Source organism: Lepeophtheirus salmonis, chromosome 12 (genome assembly GCF_016086655.4).
Source record: "Lepeophtheirus salmonis chromosome 12, UVic_Lsal_1.4, whole genome shotgun sequence".
In the NCBI taxonomy this organism is placed as follows: Eukaryota; Metazoa; Arthropoda; class Copepoda; order Siphonostomatoida; family Caligidae; genus Lepeophtheirus; species Lepeophtheirus salmonis.
Genome location: NC_052142.2, coordinates 11079532 through 11099541, shown reverse-complemented (window position 1 = coordinate 11099541; position 20010 = coordinate 11079532). Strand labels below are relative to the sequence as shown.

The 20010-nt window shown below is 30.9% G+C and overlaps 1 protein-coding gene across 1 annotated transcript; it reads right to left on the bottom strand.

Moving 5' to 3' along the window:
• Nucleotides 1-246: 246 nt before the first annotated feature.
• On the bottom strand, nt 247-19999 carry LOC121127018 (uncharacterized). Its single transcript, XM_040722383.2, has 8 exons — nt 19722-19999; nt 19588-19667; nt 19173-19535; nt 18136-19106; nt 9891-10118; nt 1332-1548; nt 1041-1161; nt 247-989 (listed from the first exon to the last, which is right to left on the bottom strand). The coding sequence occupies exons 1-8, from the start codon at nt 19828-19830 to the stop codon at nt 316-318; spliced, it is 2763 nt and encodes a 920-aa protein (XP_040578317.1). The 5' UTR covers nt 19831-19999; the 3' UTR covers nt 247-315.
• Between the last annotated feature and the right edge of the window lie 11 nt (nt 20000-20010).

The following is a 20010-nucleotide window of genomic DNA, read 5'->3' as shown; positions in this document are numbered from 1 at the left end:
TTCTTAAAATAATAGCTAATATTTCTTAAATTTGCATGCCAAGCCAAAATTTCCTAAATTTCTATTAAATATAGGAATATGGTTCTTGGTTTAACTATATTTTTTCATAATCAGGTAAGTTTCAGAGTCACTTCAAAAACTCATTATAATCCAAAATATAACTTGTACTCTATTTAATACAAACTAATGTTTATCTTATTTAAAATAAAGTGCTAAAAAATTTTAAAAGTAAAGAAATATTAGAAGTTGAAGGCTTATTATAATTTATTTATTTTTTTAATGATTACAATATTCAATAATTAAATAACTAAAACATTATCTTTTATCAATTGTTCTAACATTATTACGAAGATGATGAGTTGAGCCATCTAGTGCAAGTATATGATGTTGGTTAGTAGATTGGTGACTAACAGTAGCGCTGCCATTACTTGTAGCTGTAAAAGGTGGAACAAAAGAAAAAGTATTATACCTCACATGTGTCAAATTATGCTGAATAGATTGATGTATATTATGAGTTCTGGATATTGAAGAAGACGATGACACTGGAATAATATGAGTAGACATAAGCCTATCAGATGAACGATGTTGAATATGTGGATGAACATTCTCCATACCATTTTCAATTGATCGAGTCATTTTATGAAATTCTTGTGAGCCTCCCACTGAGCATAGAATATTGCCCATTGTACTAATGTTCCCAACTGCTGATAATTGCGTCGCACGAGCAGGCGAATCAACTGTTGAATTATTTCGAGAAGGACCGTTAATATATGAAGACTGTTGTTGTTGCTGTTGTTGGCAAGTATTATATCGTCCTACTTCAGAGAATTGACACATTCCTGAACTTTGTACGTTATTAATTGAAATAGCCATTAATCGAGCTCTAACGGCTAAGAGATGATCACGACGCTGTATCAATTTATCAACATTGTGTTCTAATTCAACATTTTCTTCTTTCAATTGATTAAGTGACGACAATAGTGAAGCAACTATAATGATATCAATAATAATACATTTATAGACAAATAAGAAAACCTTACTATCAAAATGGGAAGCCTGTTCCATAATAAAGTGACTGCCCTGTTCCCACTGCCTTTCCAATAAATCTTTGAGGCTTTGAGGCTGTATGTGGTACCGCTTTGAAGAAATGTCTGACATACCCTATATTTAAGTCGTAAGCAAAATTATCTCAACTCCTAACAAATAATTATACCATTATTTATAAAAATGTTTACACCTCATATTTGATGTTTTTTTTTTTTTTTTTAAATTAAACAAATTTACAATTATATAATCTAAATTAAGATATGTTTAAGAATAAATAACAAAACCTTTTCATTTTTAATAGGAACAGAAACACCAACAAGGTTTTCCTGGAATAGACCTTCATAAGATGAATGGGAAGTAATTTCATTTTCAAGAACAACATTCATTTCTTTAGCCACGTTAGAAGTAGGATTAATTGAAGTACCCATCATCCACACAGTTGAAGCCTTTTCATTTCCTGTATTTGAGACTGATGTAGGTAATTTAATGCAATTCGATAATCTACAATCATAAAATATTAATTTAATTAATTGGAATAACATATTTGATTAATTAATATTAATATTAAGACTACAATAAAATTATGTAAAAATAAGTTCACAAACACCGGGGCACGAACGTACACACATAAAGTTCAAGAGAAAAACTCTCGAGCGTGCTGTCCATGAGCTATGGTGATTCCATCGCAAAATTATTAGTTAGCTTGTTAAGTTCGAATCTTTAGGTGTATCTCACATTGACATTCCTCTGTGAAACCCATCCAATTTATGTAAATGAACACATAGATACCTTCTTATTTTCGATTACAATCAATGGATGAACCTAGTCAGATGGTATAATTACTCCCTCAAAATATCTTTTTCCCCAGTACTGTGATGCTATTTTTGTTGCTGTTTTTTTTTTTTTTTTGAAAATGAGAGTTAGGGATTGTTGTCTTAGTTATATTCTTTAAAATAAAAATATCAACGTTAACTCATTTCAACAAAAAAATCAGAACTATTCAGCTAATTATCTGAGTATAAGAAAAAAAAAATCACTTTTTGTAGTTTAATATTCATAGAAATCTATACTTGACGATTTTAAGAGTTTAAAGAAAAACAATTCCCCCATTTTTGAGAAAAATGAAATTTTTGTCCAATTTTTCATTTAATTATTGTGTGAAAAAAAACAAGTCTGGCCTACAATCAATTTTCAACTCAAACCTTACAAATTTTTTACTAAATTAAAAATGTAGTCATTATTACTAAATCATTTAAGGTGGGTTCACTGAAGTGCTTACGCACGCATAAATTATCCCTTTTTATTATTTTTATTGCTAAACACTCATATATATATTTTTTTTTTTGAATTTTTTAAAGTTACTACATATTGATAATAATGAAAAGGAAGAAGATATGCGTGCTAAATGTGTACATAAGAACTTCACTAAACAAGCTTTTAAAGTTTTAATAAAAAATATTAAGAAAGTTAATTTTATTAAGGCTTTTGTATGTATATTCTAAATAAAATTAGTTACTTATATTAAAAAGTAAGGATATCCTGTACAAGTTTGCCCATACCTCATACTTTCTCTTTTTATCTCGAAATTGGAGACTGCAACAGAAGATAGTTGAAATCCTTTTAATAATAACGAAAAAACTTCGGTACATCAAGTGTAGGGACACAAAGGGAATAAAAGAATATATTGACTAAGGAAGAGAAGGATCTCGACTTTTTACGAGTTATTCGGATCATAAGCGTAAATTGAAGGTCTCATAGTGTGGAACGGCATACTTAAATAATAATAAAATATTCAAAAATAAATTTAAAAAAATGGAATTAAAGAACTTAAAGGATATAATATGTCATCTAATAACACCGTCAGTAGAAGAATAGACTACATTTCTCATAATATTATGTGGCAAAAAATCCAGAATGTGAAATCAGCTCCACTTGTAATATTAAGTCTCCAGCTTAATAAATCAATAGATGTGACAAACTGTTCTCAGTTACTATTTACATGAGGTATATTTATTAAGGCGATTTCAAAATAAGTTTCTTTTTTAAAAGAGTACTTTAACTTCCAACGATTTTTGTTTCTTTGATGAAAATATAATTAATATGCTGTCGAACTTGTCTGATTTCTTTTAGGAAAATGATATTCAACAGGAAACAATGAATGGAACAATAGTTTCTGTCAAAGGACACTCAAAAATTCTTTAAGAAGAATTTCATGATATTTTCCTAATTTATCTGATATGCCATTTTCCCTTGCTAGAAGCCCATTCACCATCTGAGTTAAATATGTTCTTGAAAATGCACAAAAAGAGTTCATTGAAATCAAAACCAGTGATGCAGCAAAAATAGCTATTTTTTCTTCAATGTTAGAAACTAAATTTTCTATGAAGAGTATGTAATCATATCTTGTTCCATCTGAAATATCATTTAGCCTGATTTTTCCTTTTCCGACATCATACCTTTGTGAAACAGGCTTTTCGAGCTTGTCAGTTATCAAATCTAAATACAGGAGTAGATTTCTTCCAGAAGATGATATTAGTTGTACTCTTGCAAGACTGCTCCAAAGATTTCAGATCTGGCGAGAAAGAAGTAAGTACTGTACATTTGGTTTCTGCAATTCGAACTATTTTGTATTTAGAATTAAAAAAAAAGAATGTGTTAATAAAATTATTATTATTCAATTATTCTAAATAAAAAAGTTTGTGCCTATAAATTTTCCCATATTTAGAAGTCATATTTTTTATAGAGCCTACAACTAGTATGCTCCAAAAATGCAGAAATTGATGATCATTCGAACTATCTGGATCCTTGTGGTCATCGCAATTTGGCAAATGTTATAAACTGTCACATAACCATAAAGGTTGGGAACCGCTGGTTTGGATCTATGTGTTTAAGCTCCTATGTACCTGGGCAATTCCTGATTAACACTCCTTTATCACAAGGTTGTCTCGGACACTATAATTATCAAAATTTGTTTTTCATTGGAATAGTCCAGTATAAAATTACATAGTATTGCAGCATGAATCACATTAAAACATTATTTTTTCTTAATGAAGTGTCCGTATGACAAAGTGGTGTGGTTTTTGGTAATTAAATATTTTGGGCACAGTGTCTTATAACCCTTTTTATCGATTTTGGATATTTAATAATTTTGCTTATAGTTTCAATGATTATTTAAAATCATTTTTTTAAATTGATCAGCAACCAATTAAACAACCTTTAAACTTAGAATCTCGTGAACCGAGAGAACTTTAAGTGCATTTATTTATTGATATTTCTCCTTCTCTAGTAGTATTTACATACAGTATATTTATATTATTTCTTTTTTAAATATATTTTTACATTGAAAAATAGTATTTAAATTCAAAATCCATTATATTTTGCAAAACAATCCTTATTTTTATCACAACAAAGCAAAACTATACAGTTACTACAAAAACTAAATGGCCTTTATTCTATTCTATTATTTGCACAGACTTAATATCTAGATCTTTTGTGTGCGAATTCTATCTAGTGTACACCACAATTTTGTAGATGGATATTCTGGCCGAGTGAGAAGTTGGTTTTTCTTCTTATGTTTGATTTGAATGTCACTGGAGAACTAAAGGGCCTCCTATCTTTGGTGGACGTCCCACTGTAATTAATCCTGTTGCAATATTTCTTCTTAACTATTTATATTTGAAGCATTTAATTTTTTTAAAGTAATATAAGCATTTTTCAATGTCCTATCAATGATTCCGAAAAAAATATGTGCTACCACTTAATACTTTTTGGTACTCTCCATGGATGGCACAATAAAAATCTGCTTTGTCTACGCCTCCCATGTAAATCTTATAGTCAGAAACGACTTTTGGGCAATCAAAAGTTTTTTTGTCTTGCTGTTTTCTAGAAACTGTTTCCTTCCCAGTCCTATGAAAGTTCTTTCCATCCATTTGTAAGCTTTAATTTGGTTGTTTCAAATTCTGTAATCAAAGTCACCCCTTGTTAATTCTTTATTTTTACTTAAGTTATTGGGTAAATACTGTCTGTTTTGACGAATTGATGCACAAAAAAAACTTGACTTTGAAAGACTTGAAGACATATTCGAATGGAAGTACTGAGGAAAAGCAATTATCAAAGTAAACTTGGTAATTTTTTCCAAATAAATCATTGGTAAGACAAATCACAGCATTTCCCACGAGGCCAAAATCAGCTCCCATGTTTCTACTATCAATATCGCCATTTTTGCCTTGATATATTCTAAATTTGGAAATATAACCATTCATTTAATCTAGCCCATATTTTATACCCACGTTTAATTGGTTTCATGGGATTATATTGTTTTAGTGAGCTACGTCCTTCGAACAATATCATGCTTTCATCAATACTGATATGCACACTTACATGATATTGCATCGATAAAGGTGCTTACTTTTACTTTATACAACTTGTCTTTAGTATACTTTGTCATGGTTTGAATATAATTGAGATGTAAATTTTGTAAAATTTGAAAGAATCTATTCCTTGAAAGGCATCTTGAAATAAATGAAAAGCTTACATCCATATCAGAAGACTAATAATGTTTTATAGACGGTAATTTATGATATCCCATCAATAAAAGGATTTCTAAAAAAACAAATAGTTCCTTTGTAGTAATAGATGACATTTTATTCTGTTTTTGATTGATGTATAGGTTTGTTTGGAATTTTAAAAAATATCGAATATCTTGATCAACAAATTTAAGAATAACTTCCACCTCACCAATAGAATCAGAGAAATATTCCTTAACAGGAAAATTGCAGAAGGCGGAAATGAGTTAGCATTTCTTCTTTTTTTTTGCACTTTTTGCACTTAATATTTCTGCATTGACTAATAATTTCAGATATCATCAATTGGATTGAGAGAATCTTGAACCTTGTCTGATATTGTCTCTTCGATTGAGGGAAACATTTCAAATACTAGATTTATATTGATATTTGAATCCTCCTCATCTAAGTCCTCTTCTATGTCCGTATTATCAGAAAAGTTGTCTGGCAGACTCAGAAGATTTGTACAACTTCTTCTTAAAGAAAATAATCTTTTGGGCATGTTTCTAGATTTAAAAAAAAAAAAAAAATAGCCAGTAGAAAACACTTACTTACTTTGTAATCAGCAAATACGAAAAAATAAAATATTTTTAAATGCCCTGACAGGAGTCCCAAACAAACTGTTTATATTTACTCGAAAATAAAAACGAAGCATATTATAAGAAATATGAAAATTATATTAGTATTACACAAATGCAGAAAAAAATTATGAACTATTTTACATTATTGAAATGCAACTATCTTTACGAACTAAATTTTGAATCAAAGATGATGATTACTATGGCAATGAGAGTTAACTGAAATAATATAGATAAAAACATGTGGAAAATTTAGACTAACGGATTTAATTCACAAGAATTATCGACATATTTATTGTGATAAAATCAGCCAAAAACCTAAAAAAATATGGACAAAAACTGAAGTCATGGTGAAAATTTTCTTTTCTTTTTTTATAATAAACTGATCTACTGTAAATAATATAACTTACAAAAAATTGAATCAAATTCGTTTCCTCTTGAAAATTTCTCATGAAATTTGCAGGGATATATTAAGCGTCGACAAAAAACAACAGAAAACTTTTACTGAACCCTTCAAGAACGAGTGTGAAGAATTCTTTACGTTTGAAATCGTCCTTCTTTTTTTTTTTTTACTCCAAAGATTCATTTGACAAATTTTAATATGGCTAGTTGATCTACCATCTAGAAATACTTTGAACCTTTGTATCTCATATGTTTTCTTTTTCTAATTGAAATTTATTGACAATAATTAAGTTATTTTACAAGTGTTCTTCCTTACTCCAGTGACTTTTCGGATTGTAATTATTTGCTAAATTTTTAAAAATAAATATTGAGTTATTTGTTATTACCAAATCTTTAATTAGTATTATTGATATTTTCATCTTTTACAAGCATTTTTTAAATAGAGTTTTAATTGTAAAGAATTCTTTACGTTTGTCCGTTTGGGATATTTTTTTTATAGACTTCAAAACTTATAAATATTTATTTTTTAAATTACAATATGGATAAATAGTATGATGATAATGAGCAACACTGATTTTTAAGTGAAAATGGACGTAACTACGTTTTACTAAACAAAATTGATAAGTATTCAAGAAAAAATAAATGGTTCTGAGAGTTCCGTTTTTGAAGATGATGATATTGGTAAATAAAACAAGGAATAAATTTACAGTGTATTGTAATTTTTAAGTTCCTTTAATTAATATAAAGACTGAGAGCGAGAAAGAGGATAATCCCCATATTCAAAAACTTCATCCAAATCAAAAAATGTCCATACCAATTCAGAGAGGGCCCTTCCAATATGGCTTGAGAATTATACAAATGTGGAAGGAGTAAGATCCCCTGTCCTTTATTTCAAACATTTTTTTAACGAGAAATAATAGATCGAATGGTTGAAGAAACAATCTTCATTCCACACAAAATGATCCTACAAATTGTATCAATCTGACTCAAAACGAGCTATATAAGTTTTTTGGGAGTTTTATGGCAATGTCTTTGTTGAAGATTTCGTACTCGCGCCTATATTGGGCATCATCTATTCAATACCCAATAATTAAAAATGCATTTAGACGGGATAGATGGGAACAAATTAAGAGCAATTTATATCGGATGATAATACTAACATGCCAAATTTTCAAAATGGAATGGGTTCCAAAAAAGTAATGAATTTACAGACATTTAAAAGGGCAATTGCAAATACACTTATCGAGCAAGGGGTATTCATACTTTGACCACAGGGTCAACCATCATTGCCAATTACGGTTCAGCATGAAAATAAAAAAGCCATACACAAAATCCCTCCACACGAAATAAGATGTGATGTTTTTGAACGTTTTCCTGAGATTTTAGAAAAAAGTGGACAATGTAAAAACCATTCCTGTAAAGGTATCAGTGTTTTTTTTTTAACAAAATGTAAATTTAATTTATGTATTACTAAAAAGAGAAATTGTTTCCGAATGTTTTATGAGAAAATATAACAATATTTATAAAGACCTTTTATAAAAAAGATATTTTTACTCAGTCAATTATTTGAAAGTTATAATTTATATAACTGTGTGTCTGATAGAAAATAAATAATTATTTATTTTTTCCCTTTTACGACGAGTTTAAGGAATTCTTTACGTTTAAAAAAAAAAACAATTGCCATAACATTTACAAAAAAATGGATAAAAAGTAAATTGTTACTTTAAGGGAATAAATAAAGAAAAACAATACCAAAATTTTTAAAGATAAAGCAAAAAAGTTCGTCAATAGAGGGTTAATTAATATATATGTACTCCCTTTTTCATTTGACACACTGAACTATAACTAGACACACTAGTTCCTAAGATGTCATTTCTTGGACTAAATAGTAACCAAATTCTAAGATATTAAGCATACACTCAATCAATGAGGCTTCCAGAGACTAACAAACTTAGCTTCATTTATATAGTTATATTTACTTTAAAACAGTCATCATGCATACTTAATTATCACATAGCGAAATTATATCCAATACATACTACCTAGATATGCGAGTTTAAATTGTCTAAATAATATCCTTTAAATAAAAAAATAGCCACAAAATACACATTTAAAGGGAGAATGACTTATCACTTAGTTATCATAACTATGTGCCAAATAATTTTTCTTATCCAAAATACTCCCAAGAATACATTATAGTAGTTGGGATAAATTTCAATCTGTAAATCTGGACATATTAACGCCCTTGCTTAACAATATAGATAGTCTTCTGTAAGAGCGACCATGAATCGAACCTACACACATTGAGTCAAATTCATCAAGGCTATGAGGGAAAGATCCGAAGGAGTGAAGAGATGTCAAAACCTTACAAAAAATGCAAATGTGTTCCGAGGCCACAATGAAAAAAAGTTAGTATCAAGCTCACGAGCTGTTTCTCTATTCCAACTGGTGTTGAGGTAAATGCCAAGAACTACCTGGAGGACATGCTTGGGGCTCATGCCAACCCTTGAAACAGGAATTTTGAGAAAGAGCGTGGGACCTTCCAGCAAGAGGGAGTTCCTCATACACCGCAAAGATCACACAGGATTGTCTCACAGTAAATTTACTTAACTTTTTGTCTAAAGAAGAATGGCCTCCAAGCTCCCCTGATTTAAATCCTATGGACTACTCTTGCGGCAAAGGCATACCCAGATCCTCATAAGAATTTTGAGAGCCTGAAGGCATTGCCGGTAAAGGCATGGGACCAAATCAGTCATAAAGTTGTCCATGCCATCTTCAAGGAATTTTGTTACAGTCTGACAGCAATTGTGAAGACTTTTGAATGAAATTTAGGTATGTTATAGAAAATTAAATTGTATGTACGAAGTTTATGTGTCGTAATTTCAAAAATAAACTTTCTTTTATGTTTTTTCTGGATCATCCTAATTTCCAAACACCCTGTATATATAATAATAAAAATAAACAGGCAAATGTAGTAGTTACTTTCGAATATCCACAGGCCGAACAAACATGAATAGAAGTAAAAAAAATAAAAGACTAAAACTTTTGTGTAGAAAAATGTAACTTTTTTTAATGTTAAAATCCTACTAATCGCACAAATGACTAGTCAATTAAGTTAAAATTTGGCTGACGTTTTTTCTCATTTATAAACGTGTATATACCAAAGTCCATCAACTTATGTAACATAATGGTGCCTTTTTTTAATTGCACGGAAAGATACATGATTTTAAATTCAGCCTTTGGAAAACTCAAGATAGAGAATAATATGTCATTAATTTCAAGTACCAGTTTAAAGACTAACCTTTTCCTTTTTTTCTTTAAACTGCTAGCAGACTCTAACTCTGGTGAGCTAATGGGAGATCTAGCAGTTTGATTATCAGATGAATAACTGAATTGTTCAACTAATCCAGAGGTCGATATTGAATCTGAAGGAATTTGAGCCCCTTTCCCGGGGGGGCGACCGATTCCACGCTTATTAACTCCATTATACAAACTTCGTACAGACAAATCTTTTGCGTTATTTTCTTGGCTGAAACAAAGATGTGAAGTAATATACATATATATTTAGAGTTACATAATATTAAATACTTCGGATTTAAAAAAAAACTAATTTAAATACATATTACATTAATATAAATATAACCAAACCCTTCGCCATAATGTGTAGCGAAACTTTTAATAAATTCCCCCTTCCTCTATTAAAATGAGGTCTTGTAACAATAAGTATATGTATAAATCTTCTAAATTCATTTTGTAATATAATAATTTTATTTTTTATTAAAAATTTAAATCCCGCCTACTTGCGTATTAACTAAAAAATTTGCTCGAAAAGATGTTCAATAGCTTAAAGAAGTTTCTTTTTATCGATTTTCTAGCAAAGATGGATAACTTTTAGAAAAATGGAAATCTATTATAACTCAAAATTAAATGGTTTAATTATTCTATTAATTCTCTTACTTTTTTGTAGAGACTTAACAACTGTAATAAATTAGTATTTAATTTTATACAGAAAACTTAATTTGGAAAAACTTATCTTCTTGATTGACCTGAACTACACTGCAAAAAACAATGAATAATCTTGATTATATCCTAGGTTTAATAAAAGTTTTAGGGTCATACCACACCAAATGTACCACGGGAGTTAACCATATGTTGCAGAATTACTGTTTTCTTAAAGGGTGTAGATATGATATAGGTATGAAAATCAGTTTGGGAATCCAACAGATTATTCAAGTTTAAATAAGTTAATATTTGTATAAAATATGAAAAAGCATTTCAGTATTTGGACACATTATTTTTATGTTTAATATAAAAATCATTATTAATTTTTATTAAACCAATAATTCGTAATATTCAACTTTACCATCTTTAAATACCCTTATACCTGGATTTAATTTATTAGCATATATGTCTATATGCTCTGAAACAAAGCTAATTATGAGATATTGATATACAAAAACTATCTCTGCCTGATGTAGGAATATTTAATGAATTGTCTTCTTTTCCCCATCTTGAATAAGTACATAACCAGTTGGATTCCCAAACTGATTTACTGAAGTGCGGCTGTAGTGTAGTGTGTTTAGTTTACAAAAAAGAAATTTTAATTTATGCACTCCTCCGCCCCATATTTAAAATTACCCTTGAAAATTAGTGTTAAAAGTTAGTACAAGCAATGCCTCCGCTTATTACAGTTTTTGGGAACAAAAATAAAATCTGCGTTTTACTTTTTTAGTAATAAAATACGTAAAAATGAGAGAAATTATTTTTCAAAGTCCACATTTTACTATTTTTCCTTTTTTTTTAAAGTACGACAAAAAAAATCATTTATTAATAATAAATTACTTAAAAAAAATATATGTCCGACAAGATAATTGTAAAATCGTATCTTATTCGCGTATTTACTTGATTTGTATCAAGTTAAATCAATATTGTAAAATTAAATTTTAATATTCGAAACTAAACTAATGTTTATTCAGCAACTGTAACTAATAGGCTAAGTTACGTATCGCCAGACACATCAACGAGGTGTTTATGTTAATGTATTTTATGTAGACATCGTGCGTTATATATATATATATATATATATTTAATAAAAACACATATACAAATATATTTTTAATAAATACATATACAAATATATTAATAAAAAGTTTGTATTAGAATATTTTCATTAAACATCAAATAAAGAGGTTATTAAAGATTGATTATAAAGGAATATAATTGACCAAGTTCTGCGCCGTGATCCCATCTATTCGATGGATACCTTCAATATCTGATTCAGAGTTAAATCTCTACTCAGATTCTAACTCTAGCCAAGTATTGTATGGAGTCTCTCCTAGTGGCTGCACTTCAACTCATGGAAACTTGCTTGCTCCTATCATCAACTCCAGAAAGTTAAATCCTCATTTCTAATACTATCCTATATTCCATTGAGGCCCTTCTATGTTAAGATTTAGGTTATACCATAGGCCCCATAAGTACCCAGCCTGACTAAAAGATGGCTGTAGTTGTTTTAAAAAAATAACTGTAATAGAGGGTAAATCTATGCAGCATACGTTTCAAGATAGAAGTCTCCGCATTGATTAGGATTAAATTGGTGGTCATTAATAGTAAACGTAGTATTTGTAAAAATAAAGCATTGTTATGTGATACAATACTTTTATTTGAAAGGCCTCAACTCGACCAATATATAAGTTGAACTGGATTCTACTCTGGATGAGTATGCTCCTCCGTTTTTAAAATTAAAATTTTGAGTAGCTAAGTTTAAACGAGGCCGTACGAACAGCCAAGACGAGTACTGGAGTAGTCTGCAAATCAGGTGATGACTCCATAAATTGTGAAGAAAATCCACAACGCAAATAAAAGTGCACGAGCTTGTAGATACATTTCAAAAAGTGAAGTACATTAAAAATTATCTGAAAATTTGGACATGAGAAGGCTGTCTGCAAGATGTATACAGTGTTTGCTCACACTTGAGCAAAAAATAGTATGGTGAAGAAGTTGCATTTGAGTTGTTAAGTTTCAAAGCAACAAAGCATAATTGTTGAGACGTTTCATAACAATGAATGAAACATTGGTCCATCACTTCACATCGGAGACAAAAGAAACATCAAGACAATGCACTCCAAGGGGAAAACCGGCTCTCAAGAAGGCAAAGACCGTTTCATCAGCAAGCAGCTATATGACGTTTGTATTTTTAGATTTCCGGGGGATACTTTTCATGGACTTAAAAAAAGGAAAAACTATCAACGGTGAGTATTATGCAAGTTTATTGCAATAGTTGAGTCAAGAAATCAAGCAAAAAAGTCCGAATTTGACCCAGAAGAAAGTATTGTTTCATCAAGACAATGCACCATCCGTAATTGCAATGGGCAAAATTAATTAAAGTTTGAATTGCAAACTGATTCACCCTATTCGCCAGATTTAACCCCCTTCAATTATTTTCTATTCCTCAATAGAAAAAATGGCTCAGTAGTCATATTTTCCCCCCAACAATGCTTCGGCAGTTAATTATTATTTTGAGGTGAAAGACAGTGATTATTATAAATATGGTATTAAATTTTATGAAAATCGTTAGGAAAAGTGTATGAAGCTTACAAGATTACAAGAGCATAACTCAGTTTCAATTACCACAGATAATACATTTTTTTAAGTACTTCGTTCAAAAACCTTATCGGCCAAAAAGAGGACAAATTCATAAGTAAGTTATTATTATACTTTTGGACGTATAGACACTTAATAACTCAGTTTTTGGTTTCGATGATTTTTCATGATGTAAAATATGTTTTTTTGTATTATTCATTTTAATTTTGATGGTTTAAATGTTATTTGCAGATATTATCTCTTAATGAGGTGAAAATATCTAAGACTGACCTCCCTAATTTGATCATAATTCCCTTTAAATTGCACTGATTCGTATTTGATGCATAAATAACATTATACTAAAATACATATTTAGTTTTTCAGTAATTTTCCAGAAATGAACTTTTGTTTGAATAAAATATATTGAAGGGCGAAAGTTAATTATAATATAGGGTAAGTAATTTGTTTATTTGAGGGCTATATCCGAAAATTCAATTATCAAATTTATTCTGATTTACTTTTAGAACTTAAGCCGAAATTGCATTACATTATTCTTAACTTACAAGATTATAAGCTTACATAGTCATCAAATTGCCTTCCATTGTTTAAAAAGTTTCTAAGGACATTTATCCACAGATTTTCTATTTGATCCAAGTCCGGAAATATAGCTAGCCAACTTAATACACTATTGTTTCGACGTTGCAACCACTCATTGGATCAAAAAGAGAATGACAAGAGATTAAAATTATTATCCAGATTATTCAAATATAAGACAGCTGGCATAACCAACTAAATTAAATACCGCAGATGCCCACTTTTTCTGAAGCTATTATAATTTATCCCTTATTTTCTAGGGTTGGATCATATTTTGAAGAAAGCTAAAGGAGAAGTCTTTCTTTTTCAATATTGAAAATAGAATTAAAAACGACTGGTAAATTAAGAATTTGTTTGCATGTCTCTTGAACATAACTGTCGATGACAAAAAAAAAAAACTTAAGATCTAGCATTAAGCGATAACAAAATTAAATTTATGGAGAAGTCCTAAAAAATTTAATTGGATCAAAGCAAAATAGATTTATAAAATCTATAAAATTTATAAAATCAAATGTGAATAAATCCAATTACTAAATTTCGGGAAACCAACAATTATTAAAACCTGTCTTAAATTTAGTTTAACACCCAAAAAAATATTTTTTAGAGGACAGAAAAAAACGAAAATTACTTTATATAGCGAAAAAATGAATTATAATACATATAACACCAATTTATTTACCTCAACTTTTCAGATAAATTGGTGTAGTTTAAATAAGATTATGATCAAATTAAGGAGGAGAGTGATAAGAATATTTCCACCAATAAAAAATTCCCATATTTTCATAGCATCATTTCAGGCGTGGATTTTTAACAAATCCTGATTCAATCTTTTTCATATCTCTAATAATAAGTAAAGATGAACTTCGATAAATGTTAAAGGACGAAGTCTTCAAATTATATGCCTAAAATATTTTTTTTTTGTCACACACGAGTCGCAATGCTATATAGCTTTCTAGTCCATCTAAATTTCAATTAATCAGGCACGGCCAAAGTTATAGTCCAGTTCAAACTTCTGACGTAAAATCAATATATATGTATATTTGATTTAATTTCGAAGAGGTAGTAACCTGTTCAAACTATTCCATGGATAAATTGAAGAACTCTATATTAGGGTGAAACTCATTTTTTAAATTTTCATGAGGTCCTTAGGGTCTTAAAATGTTTGCATTTTTAGTCTATATATATCATCGGCTATCTTTGAACTATTTTCAAAAATATTTAGAGATAGCAAAACGGCCTTAAATTTTTGAAATTTAATACGTTAGAAAAAAATGTGTTTTTATTTTGATATCATCTACATCATCCCGGCATTGCTCAATACATTAAGAAATTAAAATTAACTATGAACTCTTTTGCTTCATGTATAACAAAAAATAACGAGCGTAAAATTTAAAAAAATTATGATCGCTGCATGTTGGTATGTACTTCTGCAATTTAAAAAAAAAAAAGAAGATTATTAGGTTATGAGAAAAAAAAATATATTAAGGTTGAAATGTTGTTTGCTCAACTTTCATAGTTTTGTCAAAAATCGTTTATTTTATTCTCTTTTTTTTTTTTTTACTTTCTTTACTTTAAAATCTTCTTTAAAAAAGGTGAGCAAAGATACATCCTAACATGAAGTGAGAATAATTCTTAGGAGTTTACAATCTTTATTTATTTGTTTCATAAAGTAGTCGTTTGTTTGTAAGAAAATTCGTTTTAGAAATATGCTATTTTATGGCATTGAAGGTCAAAAACAATTGTTTCCAGAACCAACTCTTGAGCCTTAAGAAGCTACATGAAACATTTTTGCAAAATCCATCACATAAACATTCGCATTTAATATATAGATAGTAAACATTACTACTTCTTATACGACATAACAAATTTAGATAAACAACATTTTATAAATTTTCATGAGAATTCTGTATCTACGTTTCCAAAAGAACGATAAGTGCAGTGAAATTAATTGTATCCGCCTATCCGTCTGTTCTTTAGCGTATAATAGCTAAATAATTTAACTGATACATAACAAAATGTGCAAGTAAGCATATTGTTTACTTAGATCAATAACAAAAATGCCAATTTGGATGACCTTAAACTTAGTTACCTCTTTTTGAATAAAAATACCTATATATATATAAATTTTAAACGATAAGTCAGAAATTTTTGTAAAATAAAAAGTTTTACAAAATAAATTTTGTACGATTCATTTTTATATGAAATTGACGACGCGGTCATTTGAGGCTAAAAGCAATGACGTACTAAAAATATAAATGTATTATGTAGTATAGAATCGAAAAGTTGTGTTTATTTTAGAAGATACATATAAAACCATGGACTAGAAAAATGATCAATTTGCATACCATTGAGTCACAAGTCACTGAAAACGAACAGAGTTTCGGCGAGCAAAAGCTATTAAAATAAAGACAGATATCCTAAGTAATCTGGTTATTGTAATTCAACAGAATGAATTGGAAGGTGTCGTATGGGAAAATAAGGTTAATGCACAGCCCCTATCGATTTTAGGTAATAAGATTTCTAAATTATTTCACGTTGCTAAGCTTACATCCGGAATATGTGAGGTTTAAGCTTATTTTGTATACGAAAAAATTCAAGACTTGACTATAGGTGGCAGTATTAAATTCATGTGCTATGACACAAAAAATTAAATGCAGGTAGGAATGCTGCAGCCTGTATTTGTCTAAAAAATTGGAAAGCAGATCTTGCACCTTGCATATAGACACCATATTATAGAACTTTTAATTGGTTATGTTTTTAAGCATGTATGTGATCGACGTCTTCTCCTAAGATTAAAATAATTCAGCAATTCCCTTTGGTCAACCCAAAGGTATGGAGTTGGCAAAAATGATTATAGTGAGGCTTAATATACTTTAGAACAACTAAAAGTTGTTAATAATCTAGCCAAGGGTGGAGTTGGTCTGATTCAAGAATACAGTGGTTTATGAACATTGGATTAATCATAATTGCAATTCTTCCTCTTGGTAGTCGAAGATCATAGACGTTTGTTACCAAATTCTAGAAAACAAACGTCCTAAATTGTAATTATACGACAAAATAAGAAAATGCAAGAATGTAATATAACATTAATAAATATTGGCTTAAGACTGGTGACCACATCTATCGTGCGTGCTCACGTCTAAGAGTATACCTAGTGGACCATTGAAATCTGAACACTTACTAAATCAATCATTAATGAAGGTTGAGTGATGTAAATTAATTCATATTTCGATATATTTAAGTATCAATAGTGAATTACGAAACAAACCTGAGCTCTCTAGCTTATGTACAAGTCCAGAAAATGACACTTGAACGTGATCTGCGAATTTCCATTTGTGCACTTAAAGCAGTTGGGCGTATCCAGCAAGTCTGAAACTTGAAAGAGATAAGAAGTTCTCTGTCAAAAACGCCAAACTGGACCCGGAGGAGTTTCAGCCCAGGCAAATTCCCTCAAGTCCATGCAAGAGATTGGGGGTTTCACACCAGACTGTTCAGAGAGCTAAAAAAAAGTTCACAGAAATAGCATTGTGTGTGGAAATACCTCTTTTGGCACCAGCAATGAAAGAACCCATTTCGTACATTGCAAAATTCTTTTTCACACTTTTGACCCATTTACAGCTCTGATGCCCACCCCGTCAACTACACCTTTTGGGTGTATGTCGAGGGAAAGTCCTGCAGTGCCCGTCATACAAACACTGAGGCCCTCAAAGCCACAGTAAGCTAGCTCTGGGACGCTATGATGGATGACTACATCTGCAGCGGGTAAGAGGCCTTTCACCCCGCATGGAAGCAGTCATTACCGCTATGGGTGGCTACATTAATGATAAAGAGGGATCAGACACACATATACTTACAGTATTAATTTTTTTGAAATTCTATTGTTAATTAATAAATTATATTTTTTGAAGTTTAAAATTCAAAGTGTTCAGATTTTAATGTTCCACTAGTTATACATATATATAAATGATATCGGGTGAAGAGTTGCTCCCGCAAAAATATAATTTATATATATATATATATATGCATACACACACGATAGATGCATTAACCCATCTAACAATAAAAAGTGATATTGCATTTATGGAATTGTAAATATTAAGAATTACATTAAATATTTTTATATTAATCTCTGCTCTATTTTGGTAGTTAGTAATAGTAAAATGATATATATTGTTTAACACTTCCATATTCTCGCGCTCAACTGGGCAAAGAGGTCACATTTCTATAAAAATGGCTCCTACTGAATTTATTTTGTAAGATTTTTTTATTTTAGAAAAATTTCTGGCTGATTTTATCAGGGGGGGTATTTCTCAAGTAAAGAAAAGTGAATAGGAGTTGGGACTATGGAGACATGACTTTAATTAATTTACCTAAACGCGTATTCATCAGTTGATTCAATGACGGCTTTTTCAAGATTGAGATCATCGGAATGATTAATTACATCAGTAAGGACAGTTGAAATTTCAGAGTGGACCGTTGTTCTAGACACTTCTTCTGATTTAGCATTAATTGGTACTTCACTAGAAATTTGAGTTACAACAGAGCTTGATATTATAGACGGAGTCGGATTATTAATTGAGGAATCACAAGTCTGAGGTGATGATGTAAATACTGGTGGAACAGAGGTAGATTGCATATTAGCGTTTTGTGATACGAGCAATTCCAATTCTTTACAAGTTGAGGAAGAAGGAACTGGAGATGTTTTAAGAATATCGACAGAATTTAAATGAACTTCAGAACCTTGCTTCGCAGATATTTTTGAATCATTTGAATTTGGTTCATTTATAACCTTGTTCGACACATCTCGTACTTCTAATTTTTCAGAAGATATTAACTTTCCATCATTTTTGGTTGATTGAGAAACTGGCCCGACATCATCTATTTTAAATACAGTTGAGTTTTCAATACTCAGAACTTCATTAACTTCTGACCCAGAATCTTCCTCTTTTGTAGACCTTGAACAAACTAATTGATCAAGCTCAGAAAATTTAGAAGATAAAGATGTTGCACACATTCTTATTTCTTCGTTAGCAGGTTGCAGGTCCGAGATAAACACTTGTGATGATTTAGAAGAAGGGGTTGAATCTAATGTAACCAACTGTGTTGAAGCTCGACTATTATCAGTAATAGAATTCATTAATGTGATCGTAGAAATATTGGAGGTGTATGGAACAGATCCACTACGATGACAACGGCTTTTTTTATTTTTTTTATTAAAGGTTGAAGTGTTCGTTGCACAGCTTTTAATTTCCATTTTATCTGGACTTGAACAAGGGCTTAAGGAGGATATTGAGGAAGACACAGGCTTATAAGCAGGAATGGTTTTAATAACCTTTTTGTTCTGAAAAGAAATAATAAATTTCCAAATTTGTAAATGAATACTGAAAATAGGAAAGAAGTGACTCACTATTTTGGAATAATGATATTCGCAATAACCACAATATTTGACGTTGTCCAAATAATTCCCAGCTTCCTCACATAAGAGACCTTGACTTTGTGCACAAGTGACATGGAAGCTTTGTTTGCACCCCGGTCGATTGCATTGCATGCAAGCCCCGCAGGAGGCGCGGTTCTGGCGGCCGCCCTTGACACAAAGGTAGCAAGACTGGATGTATCGGTCTGGCGGCACCAGGCCCAGGACAATGGGCTCCATAGTGGACACATTGCCGAAGCGGACTTCCGGGATGTAGAGGGCGCACACCACGTGTGCCCAAGAACTACTGTCCGTTCGCTTCAGCGCTCCGTCACGCCGTGGGCACAACTCGCATCTCTGCAACAAACAGCTATGAGCAAACAGGGGACACATGGCACACATGACTCACCACTCGCGCTGAACGCTCTTGGGACTCGCACTTGCGGCAAAACCAAGGACCCGTCGGCACGCACACGATTCCATAGCAGGCTGCAACTCAAGCAAAGAAACTGGACTGGCCCACACAATACACAGACACCTTACCTTGATGCACGGCCACACTGCAGCACACCCCGTCGCAGTACACCAGGGGATTCTCGTCCCACCCACGCTCGTCAGAGCAAACACAACACCCTCCCACCATTTCGCGCATCCTCACATCTCCGGCCACACACTGCGCTATCACCTCCACAATCCACTCACTCAACACAAGAAACCTAACTTCAGAGCTCTACTCACCTCCACTTCACCTCAGACTTCACCTCAGACTTCACCTCACACTTCACCTCACACTTCACCTCACTTCTGCTGCGAGTGTGCAACAATCAAAAAA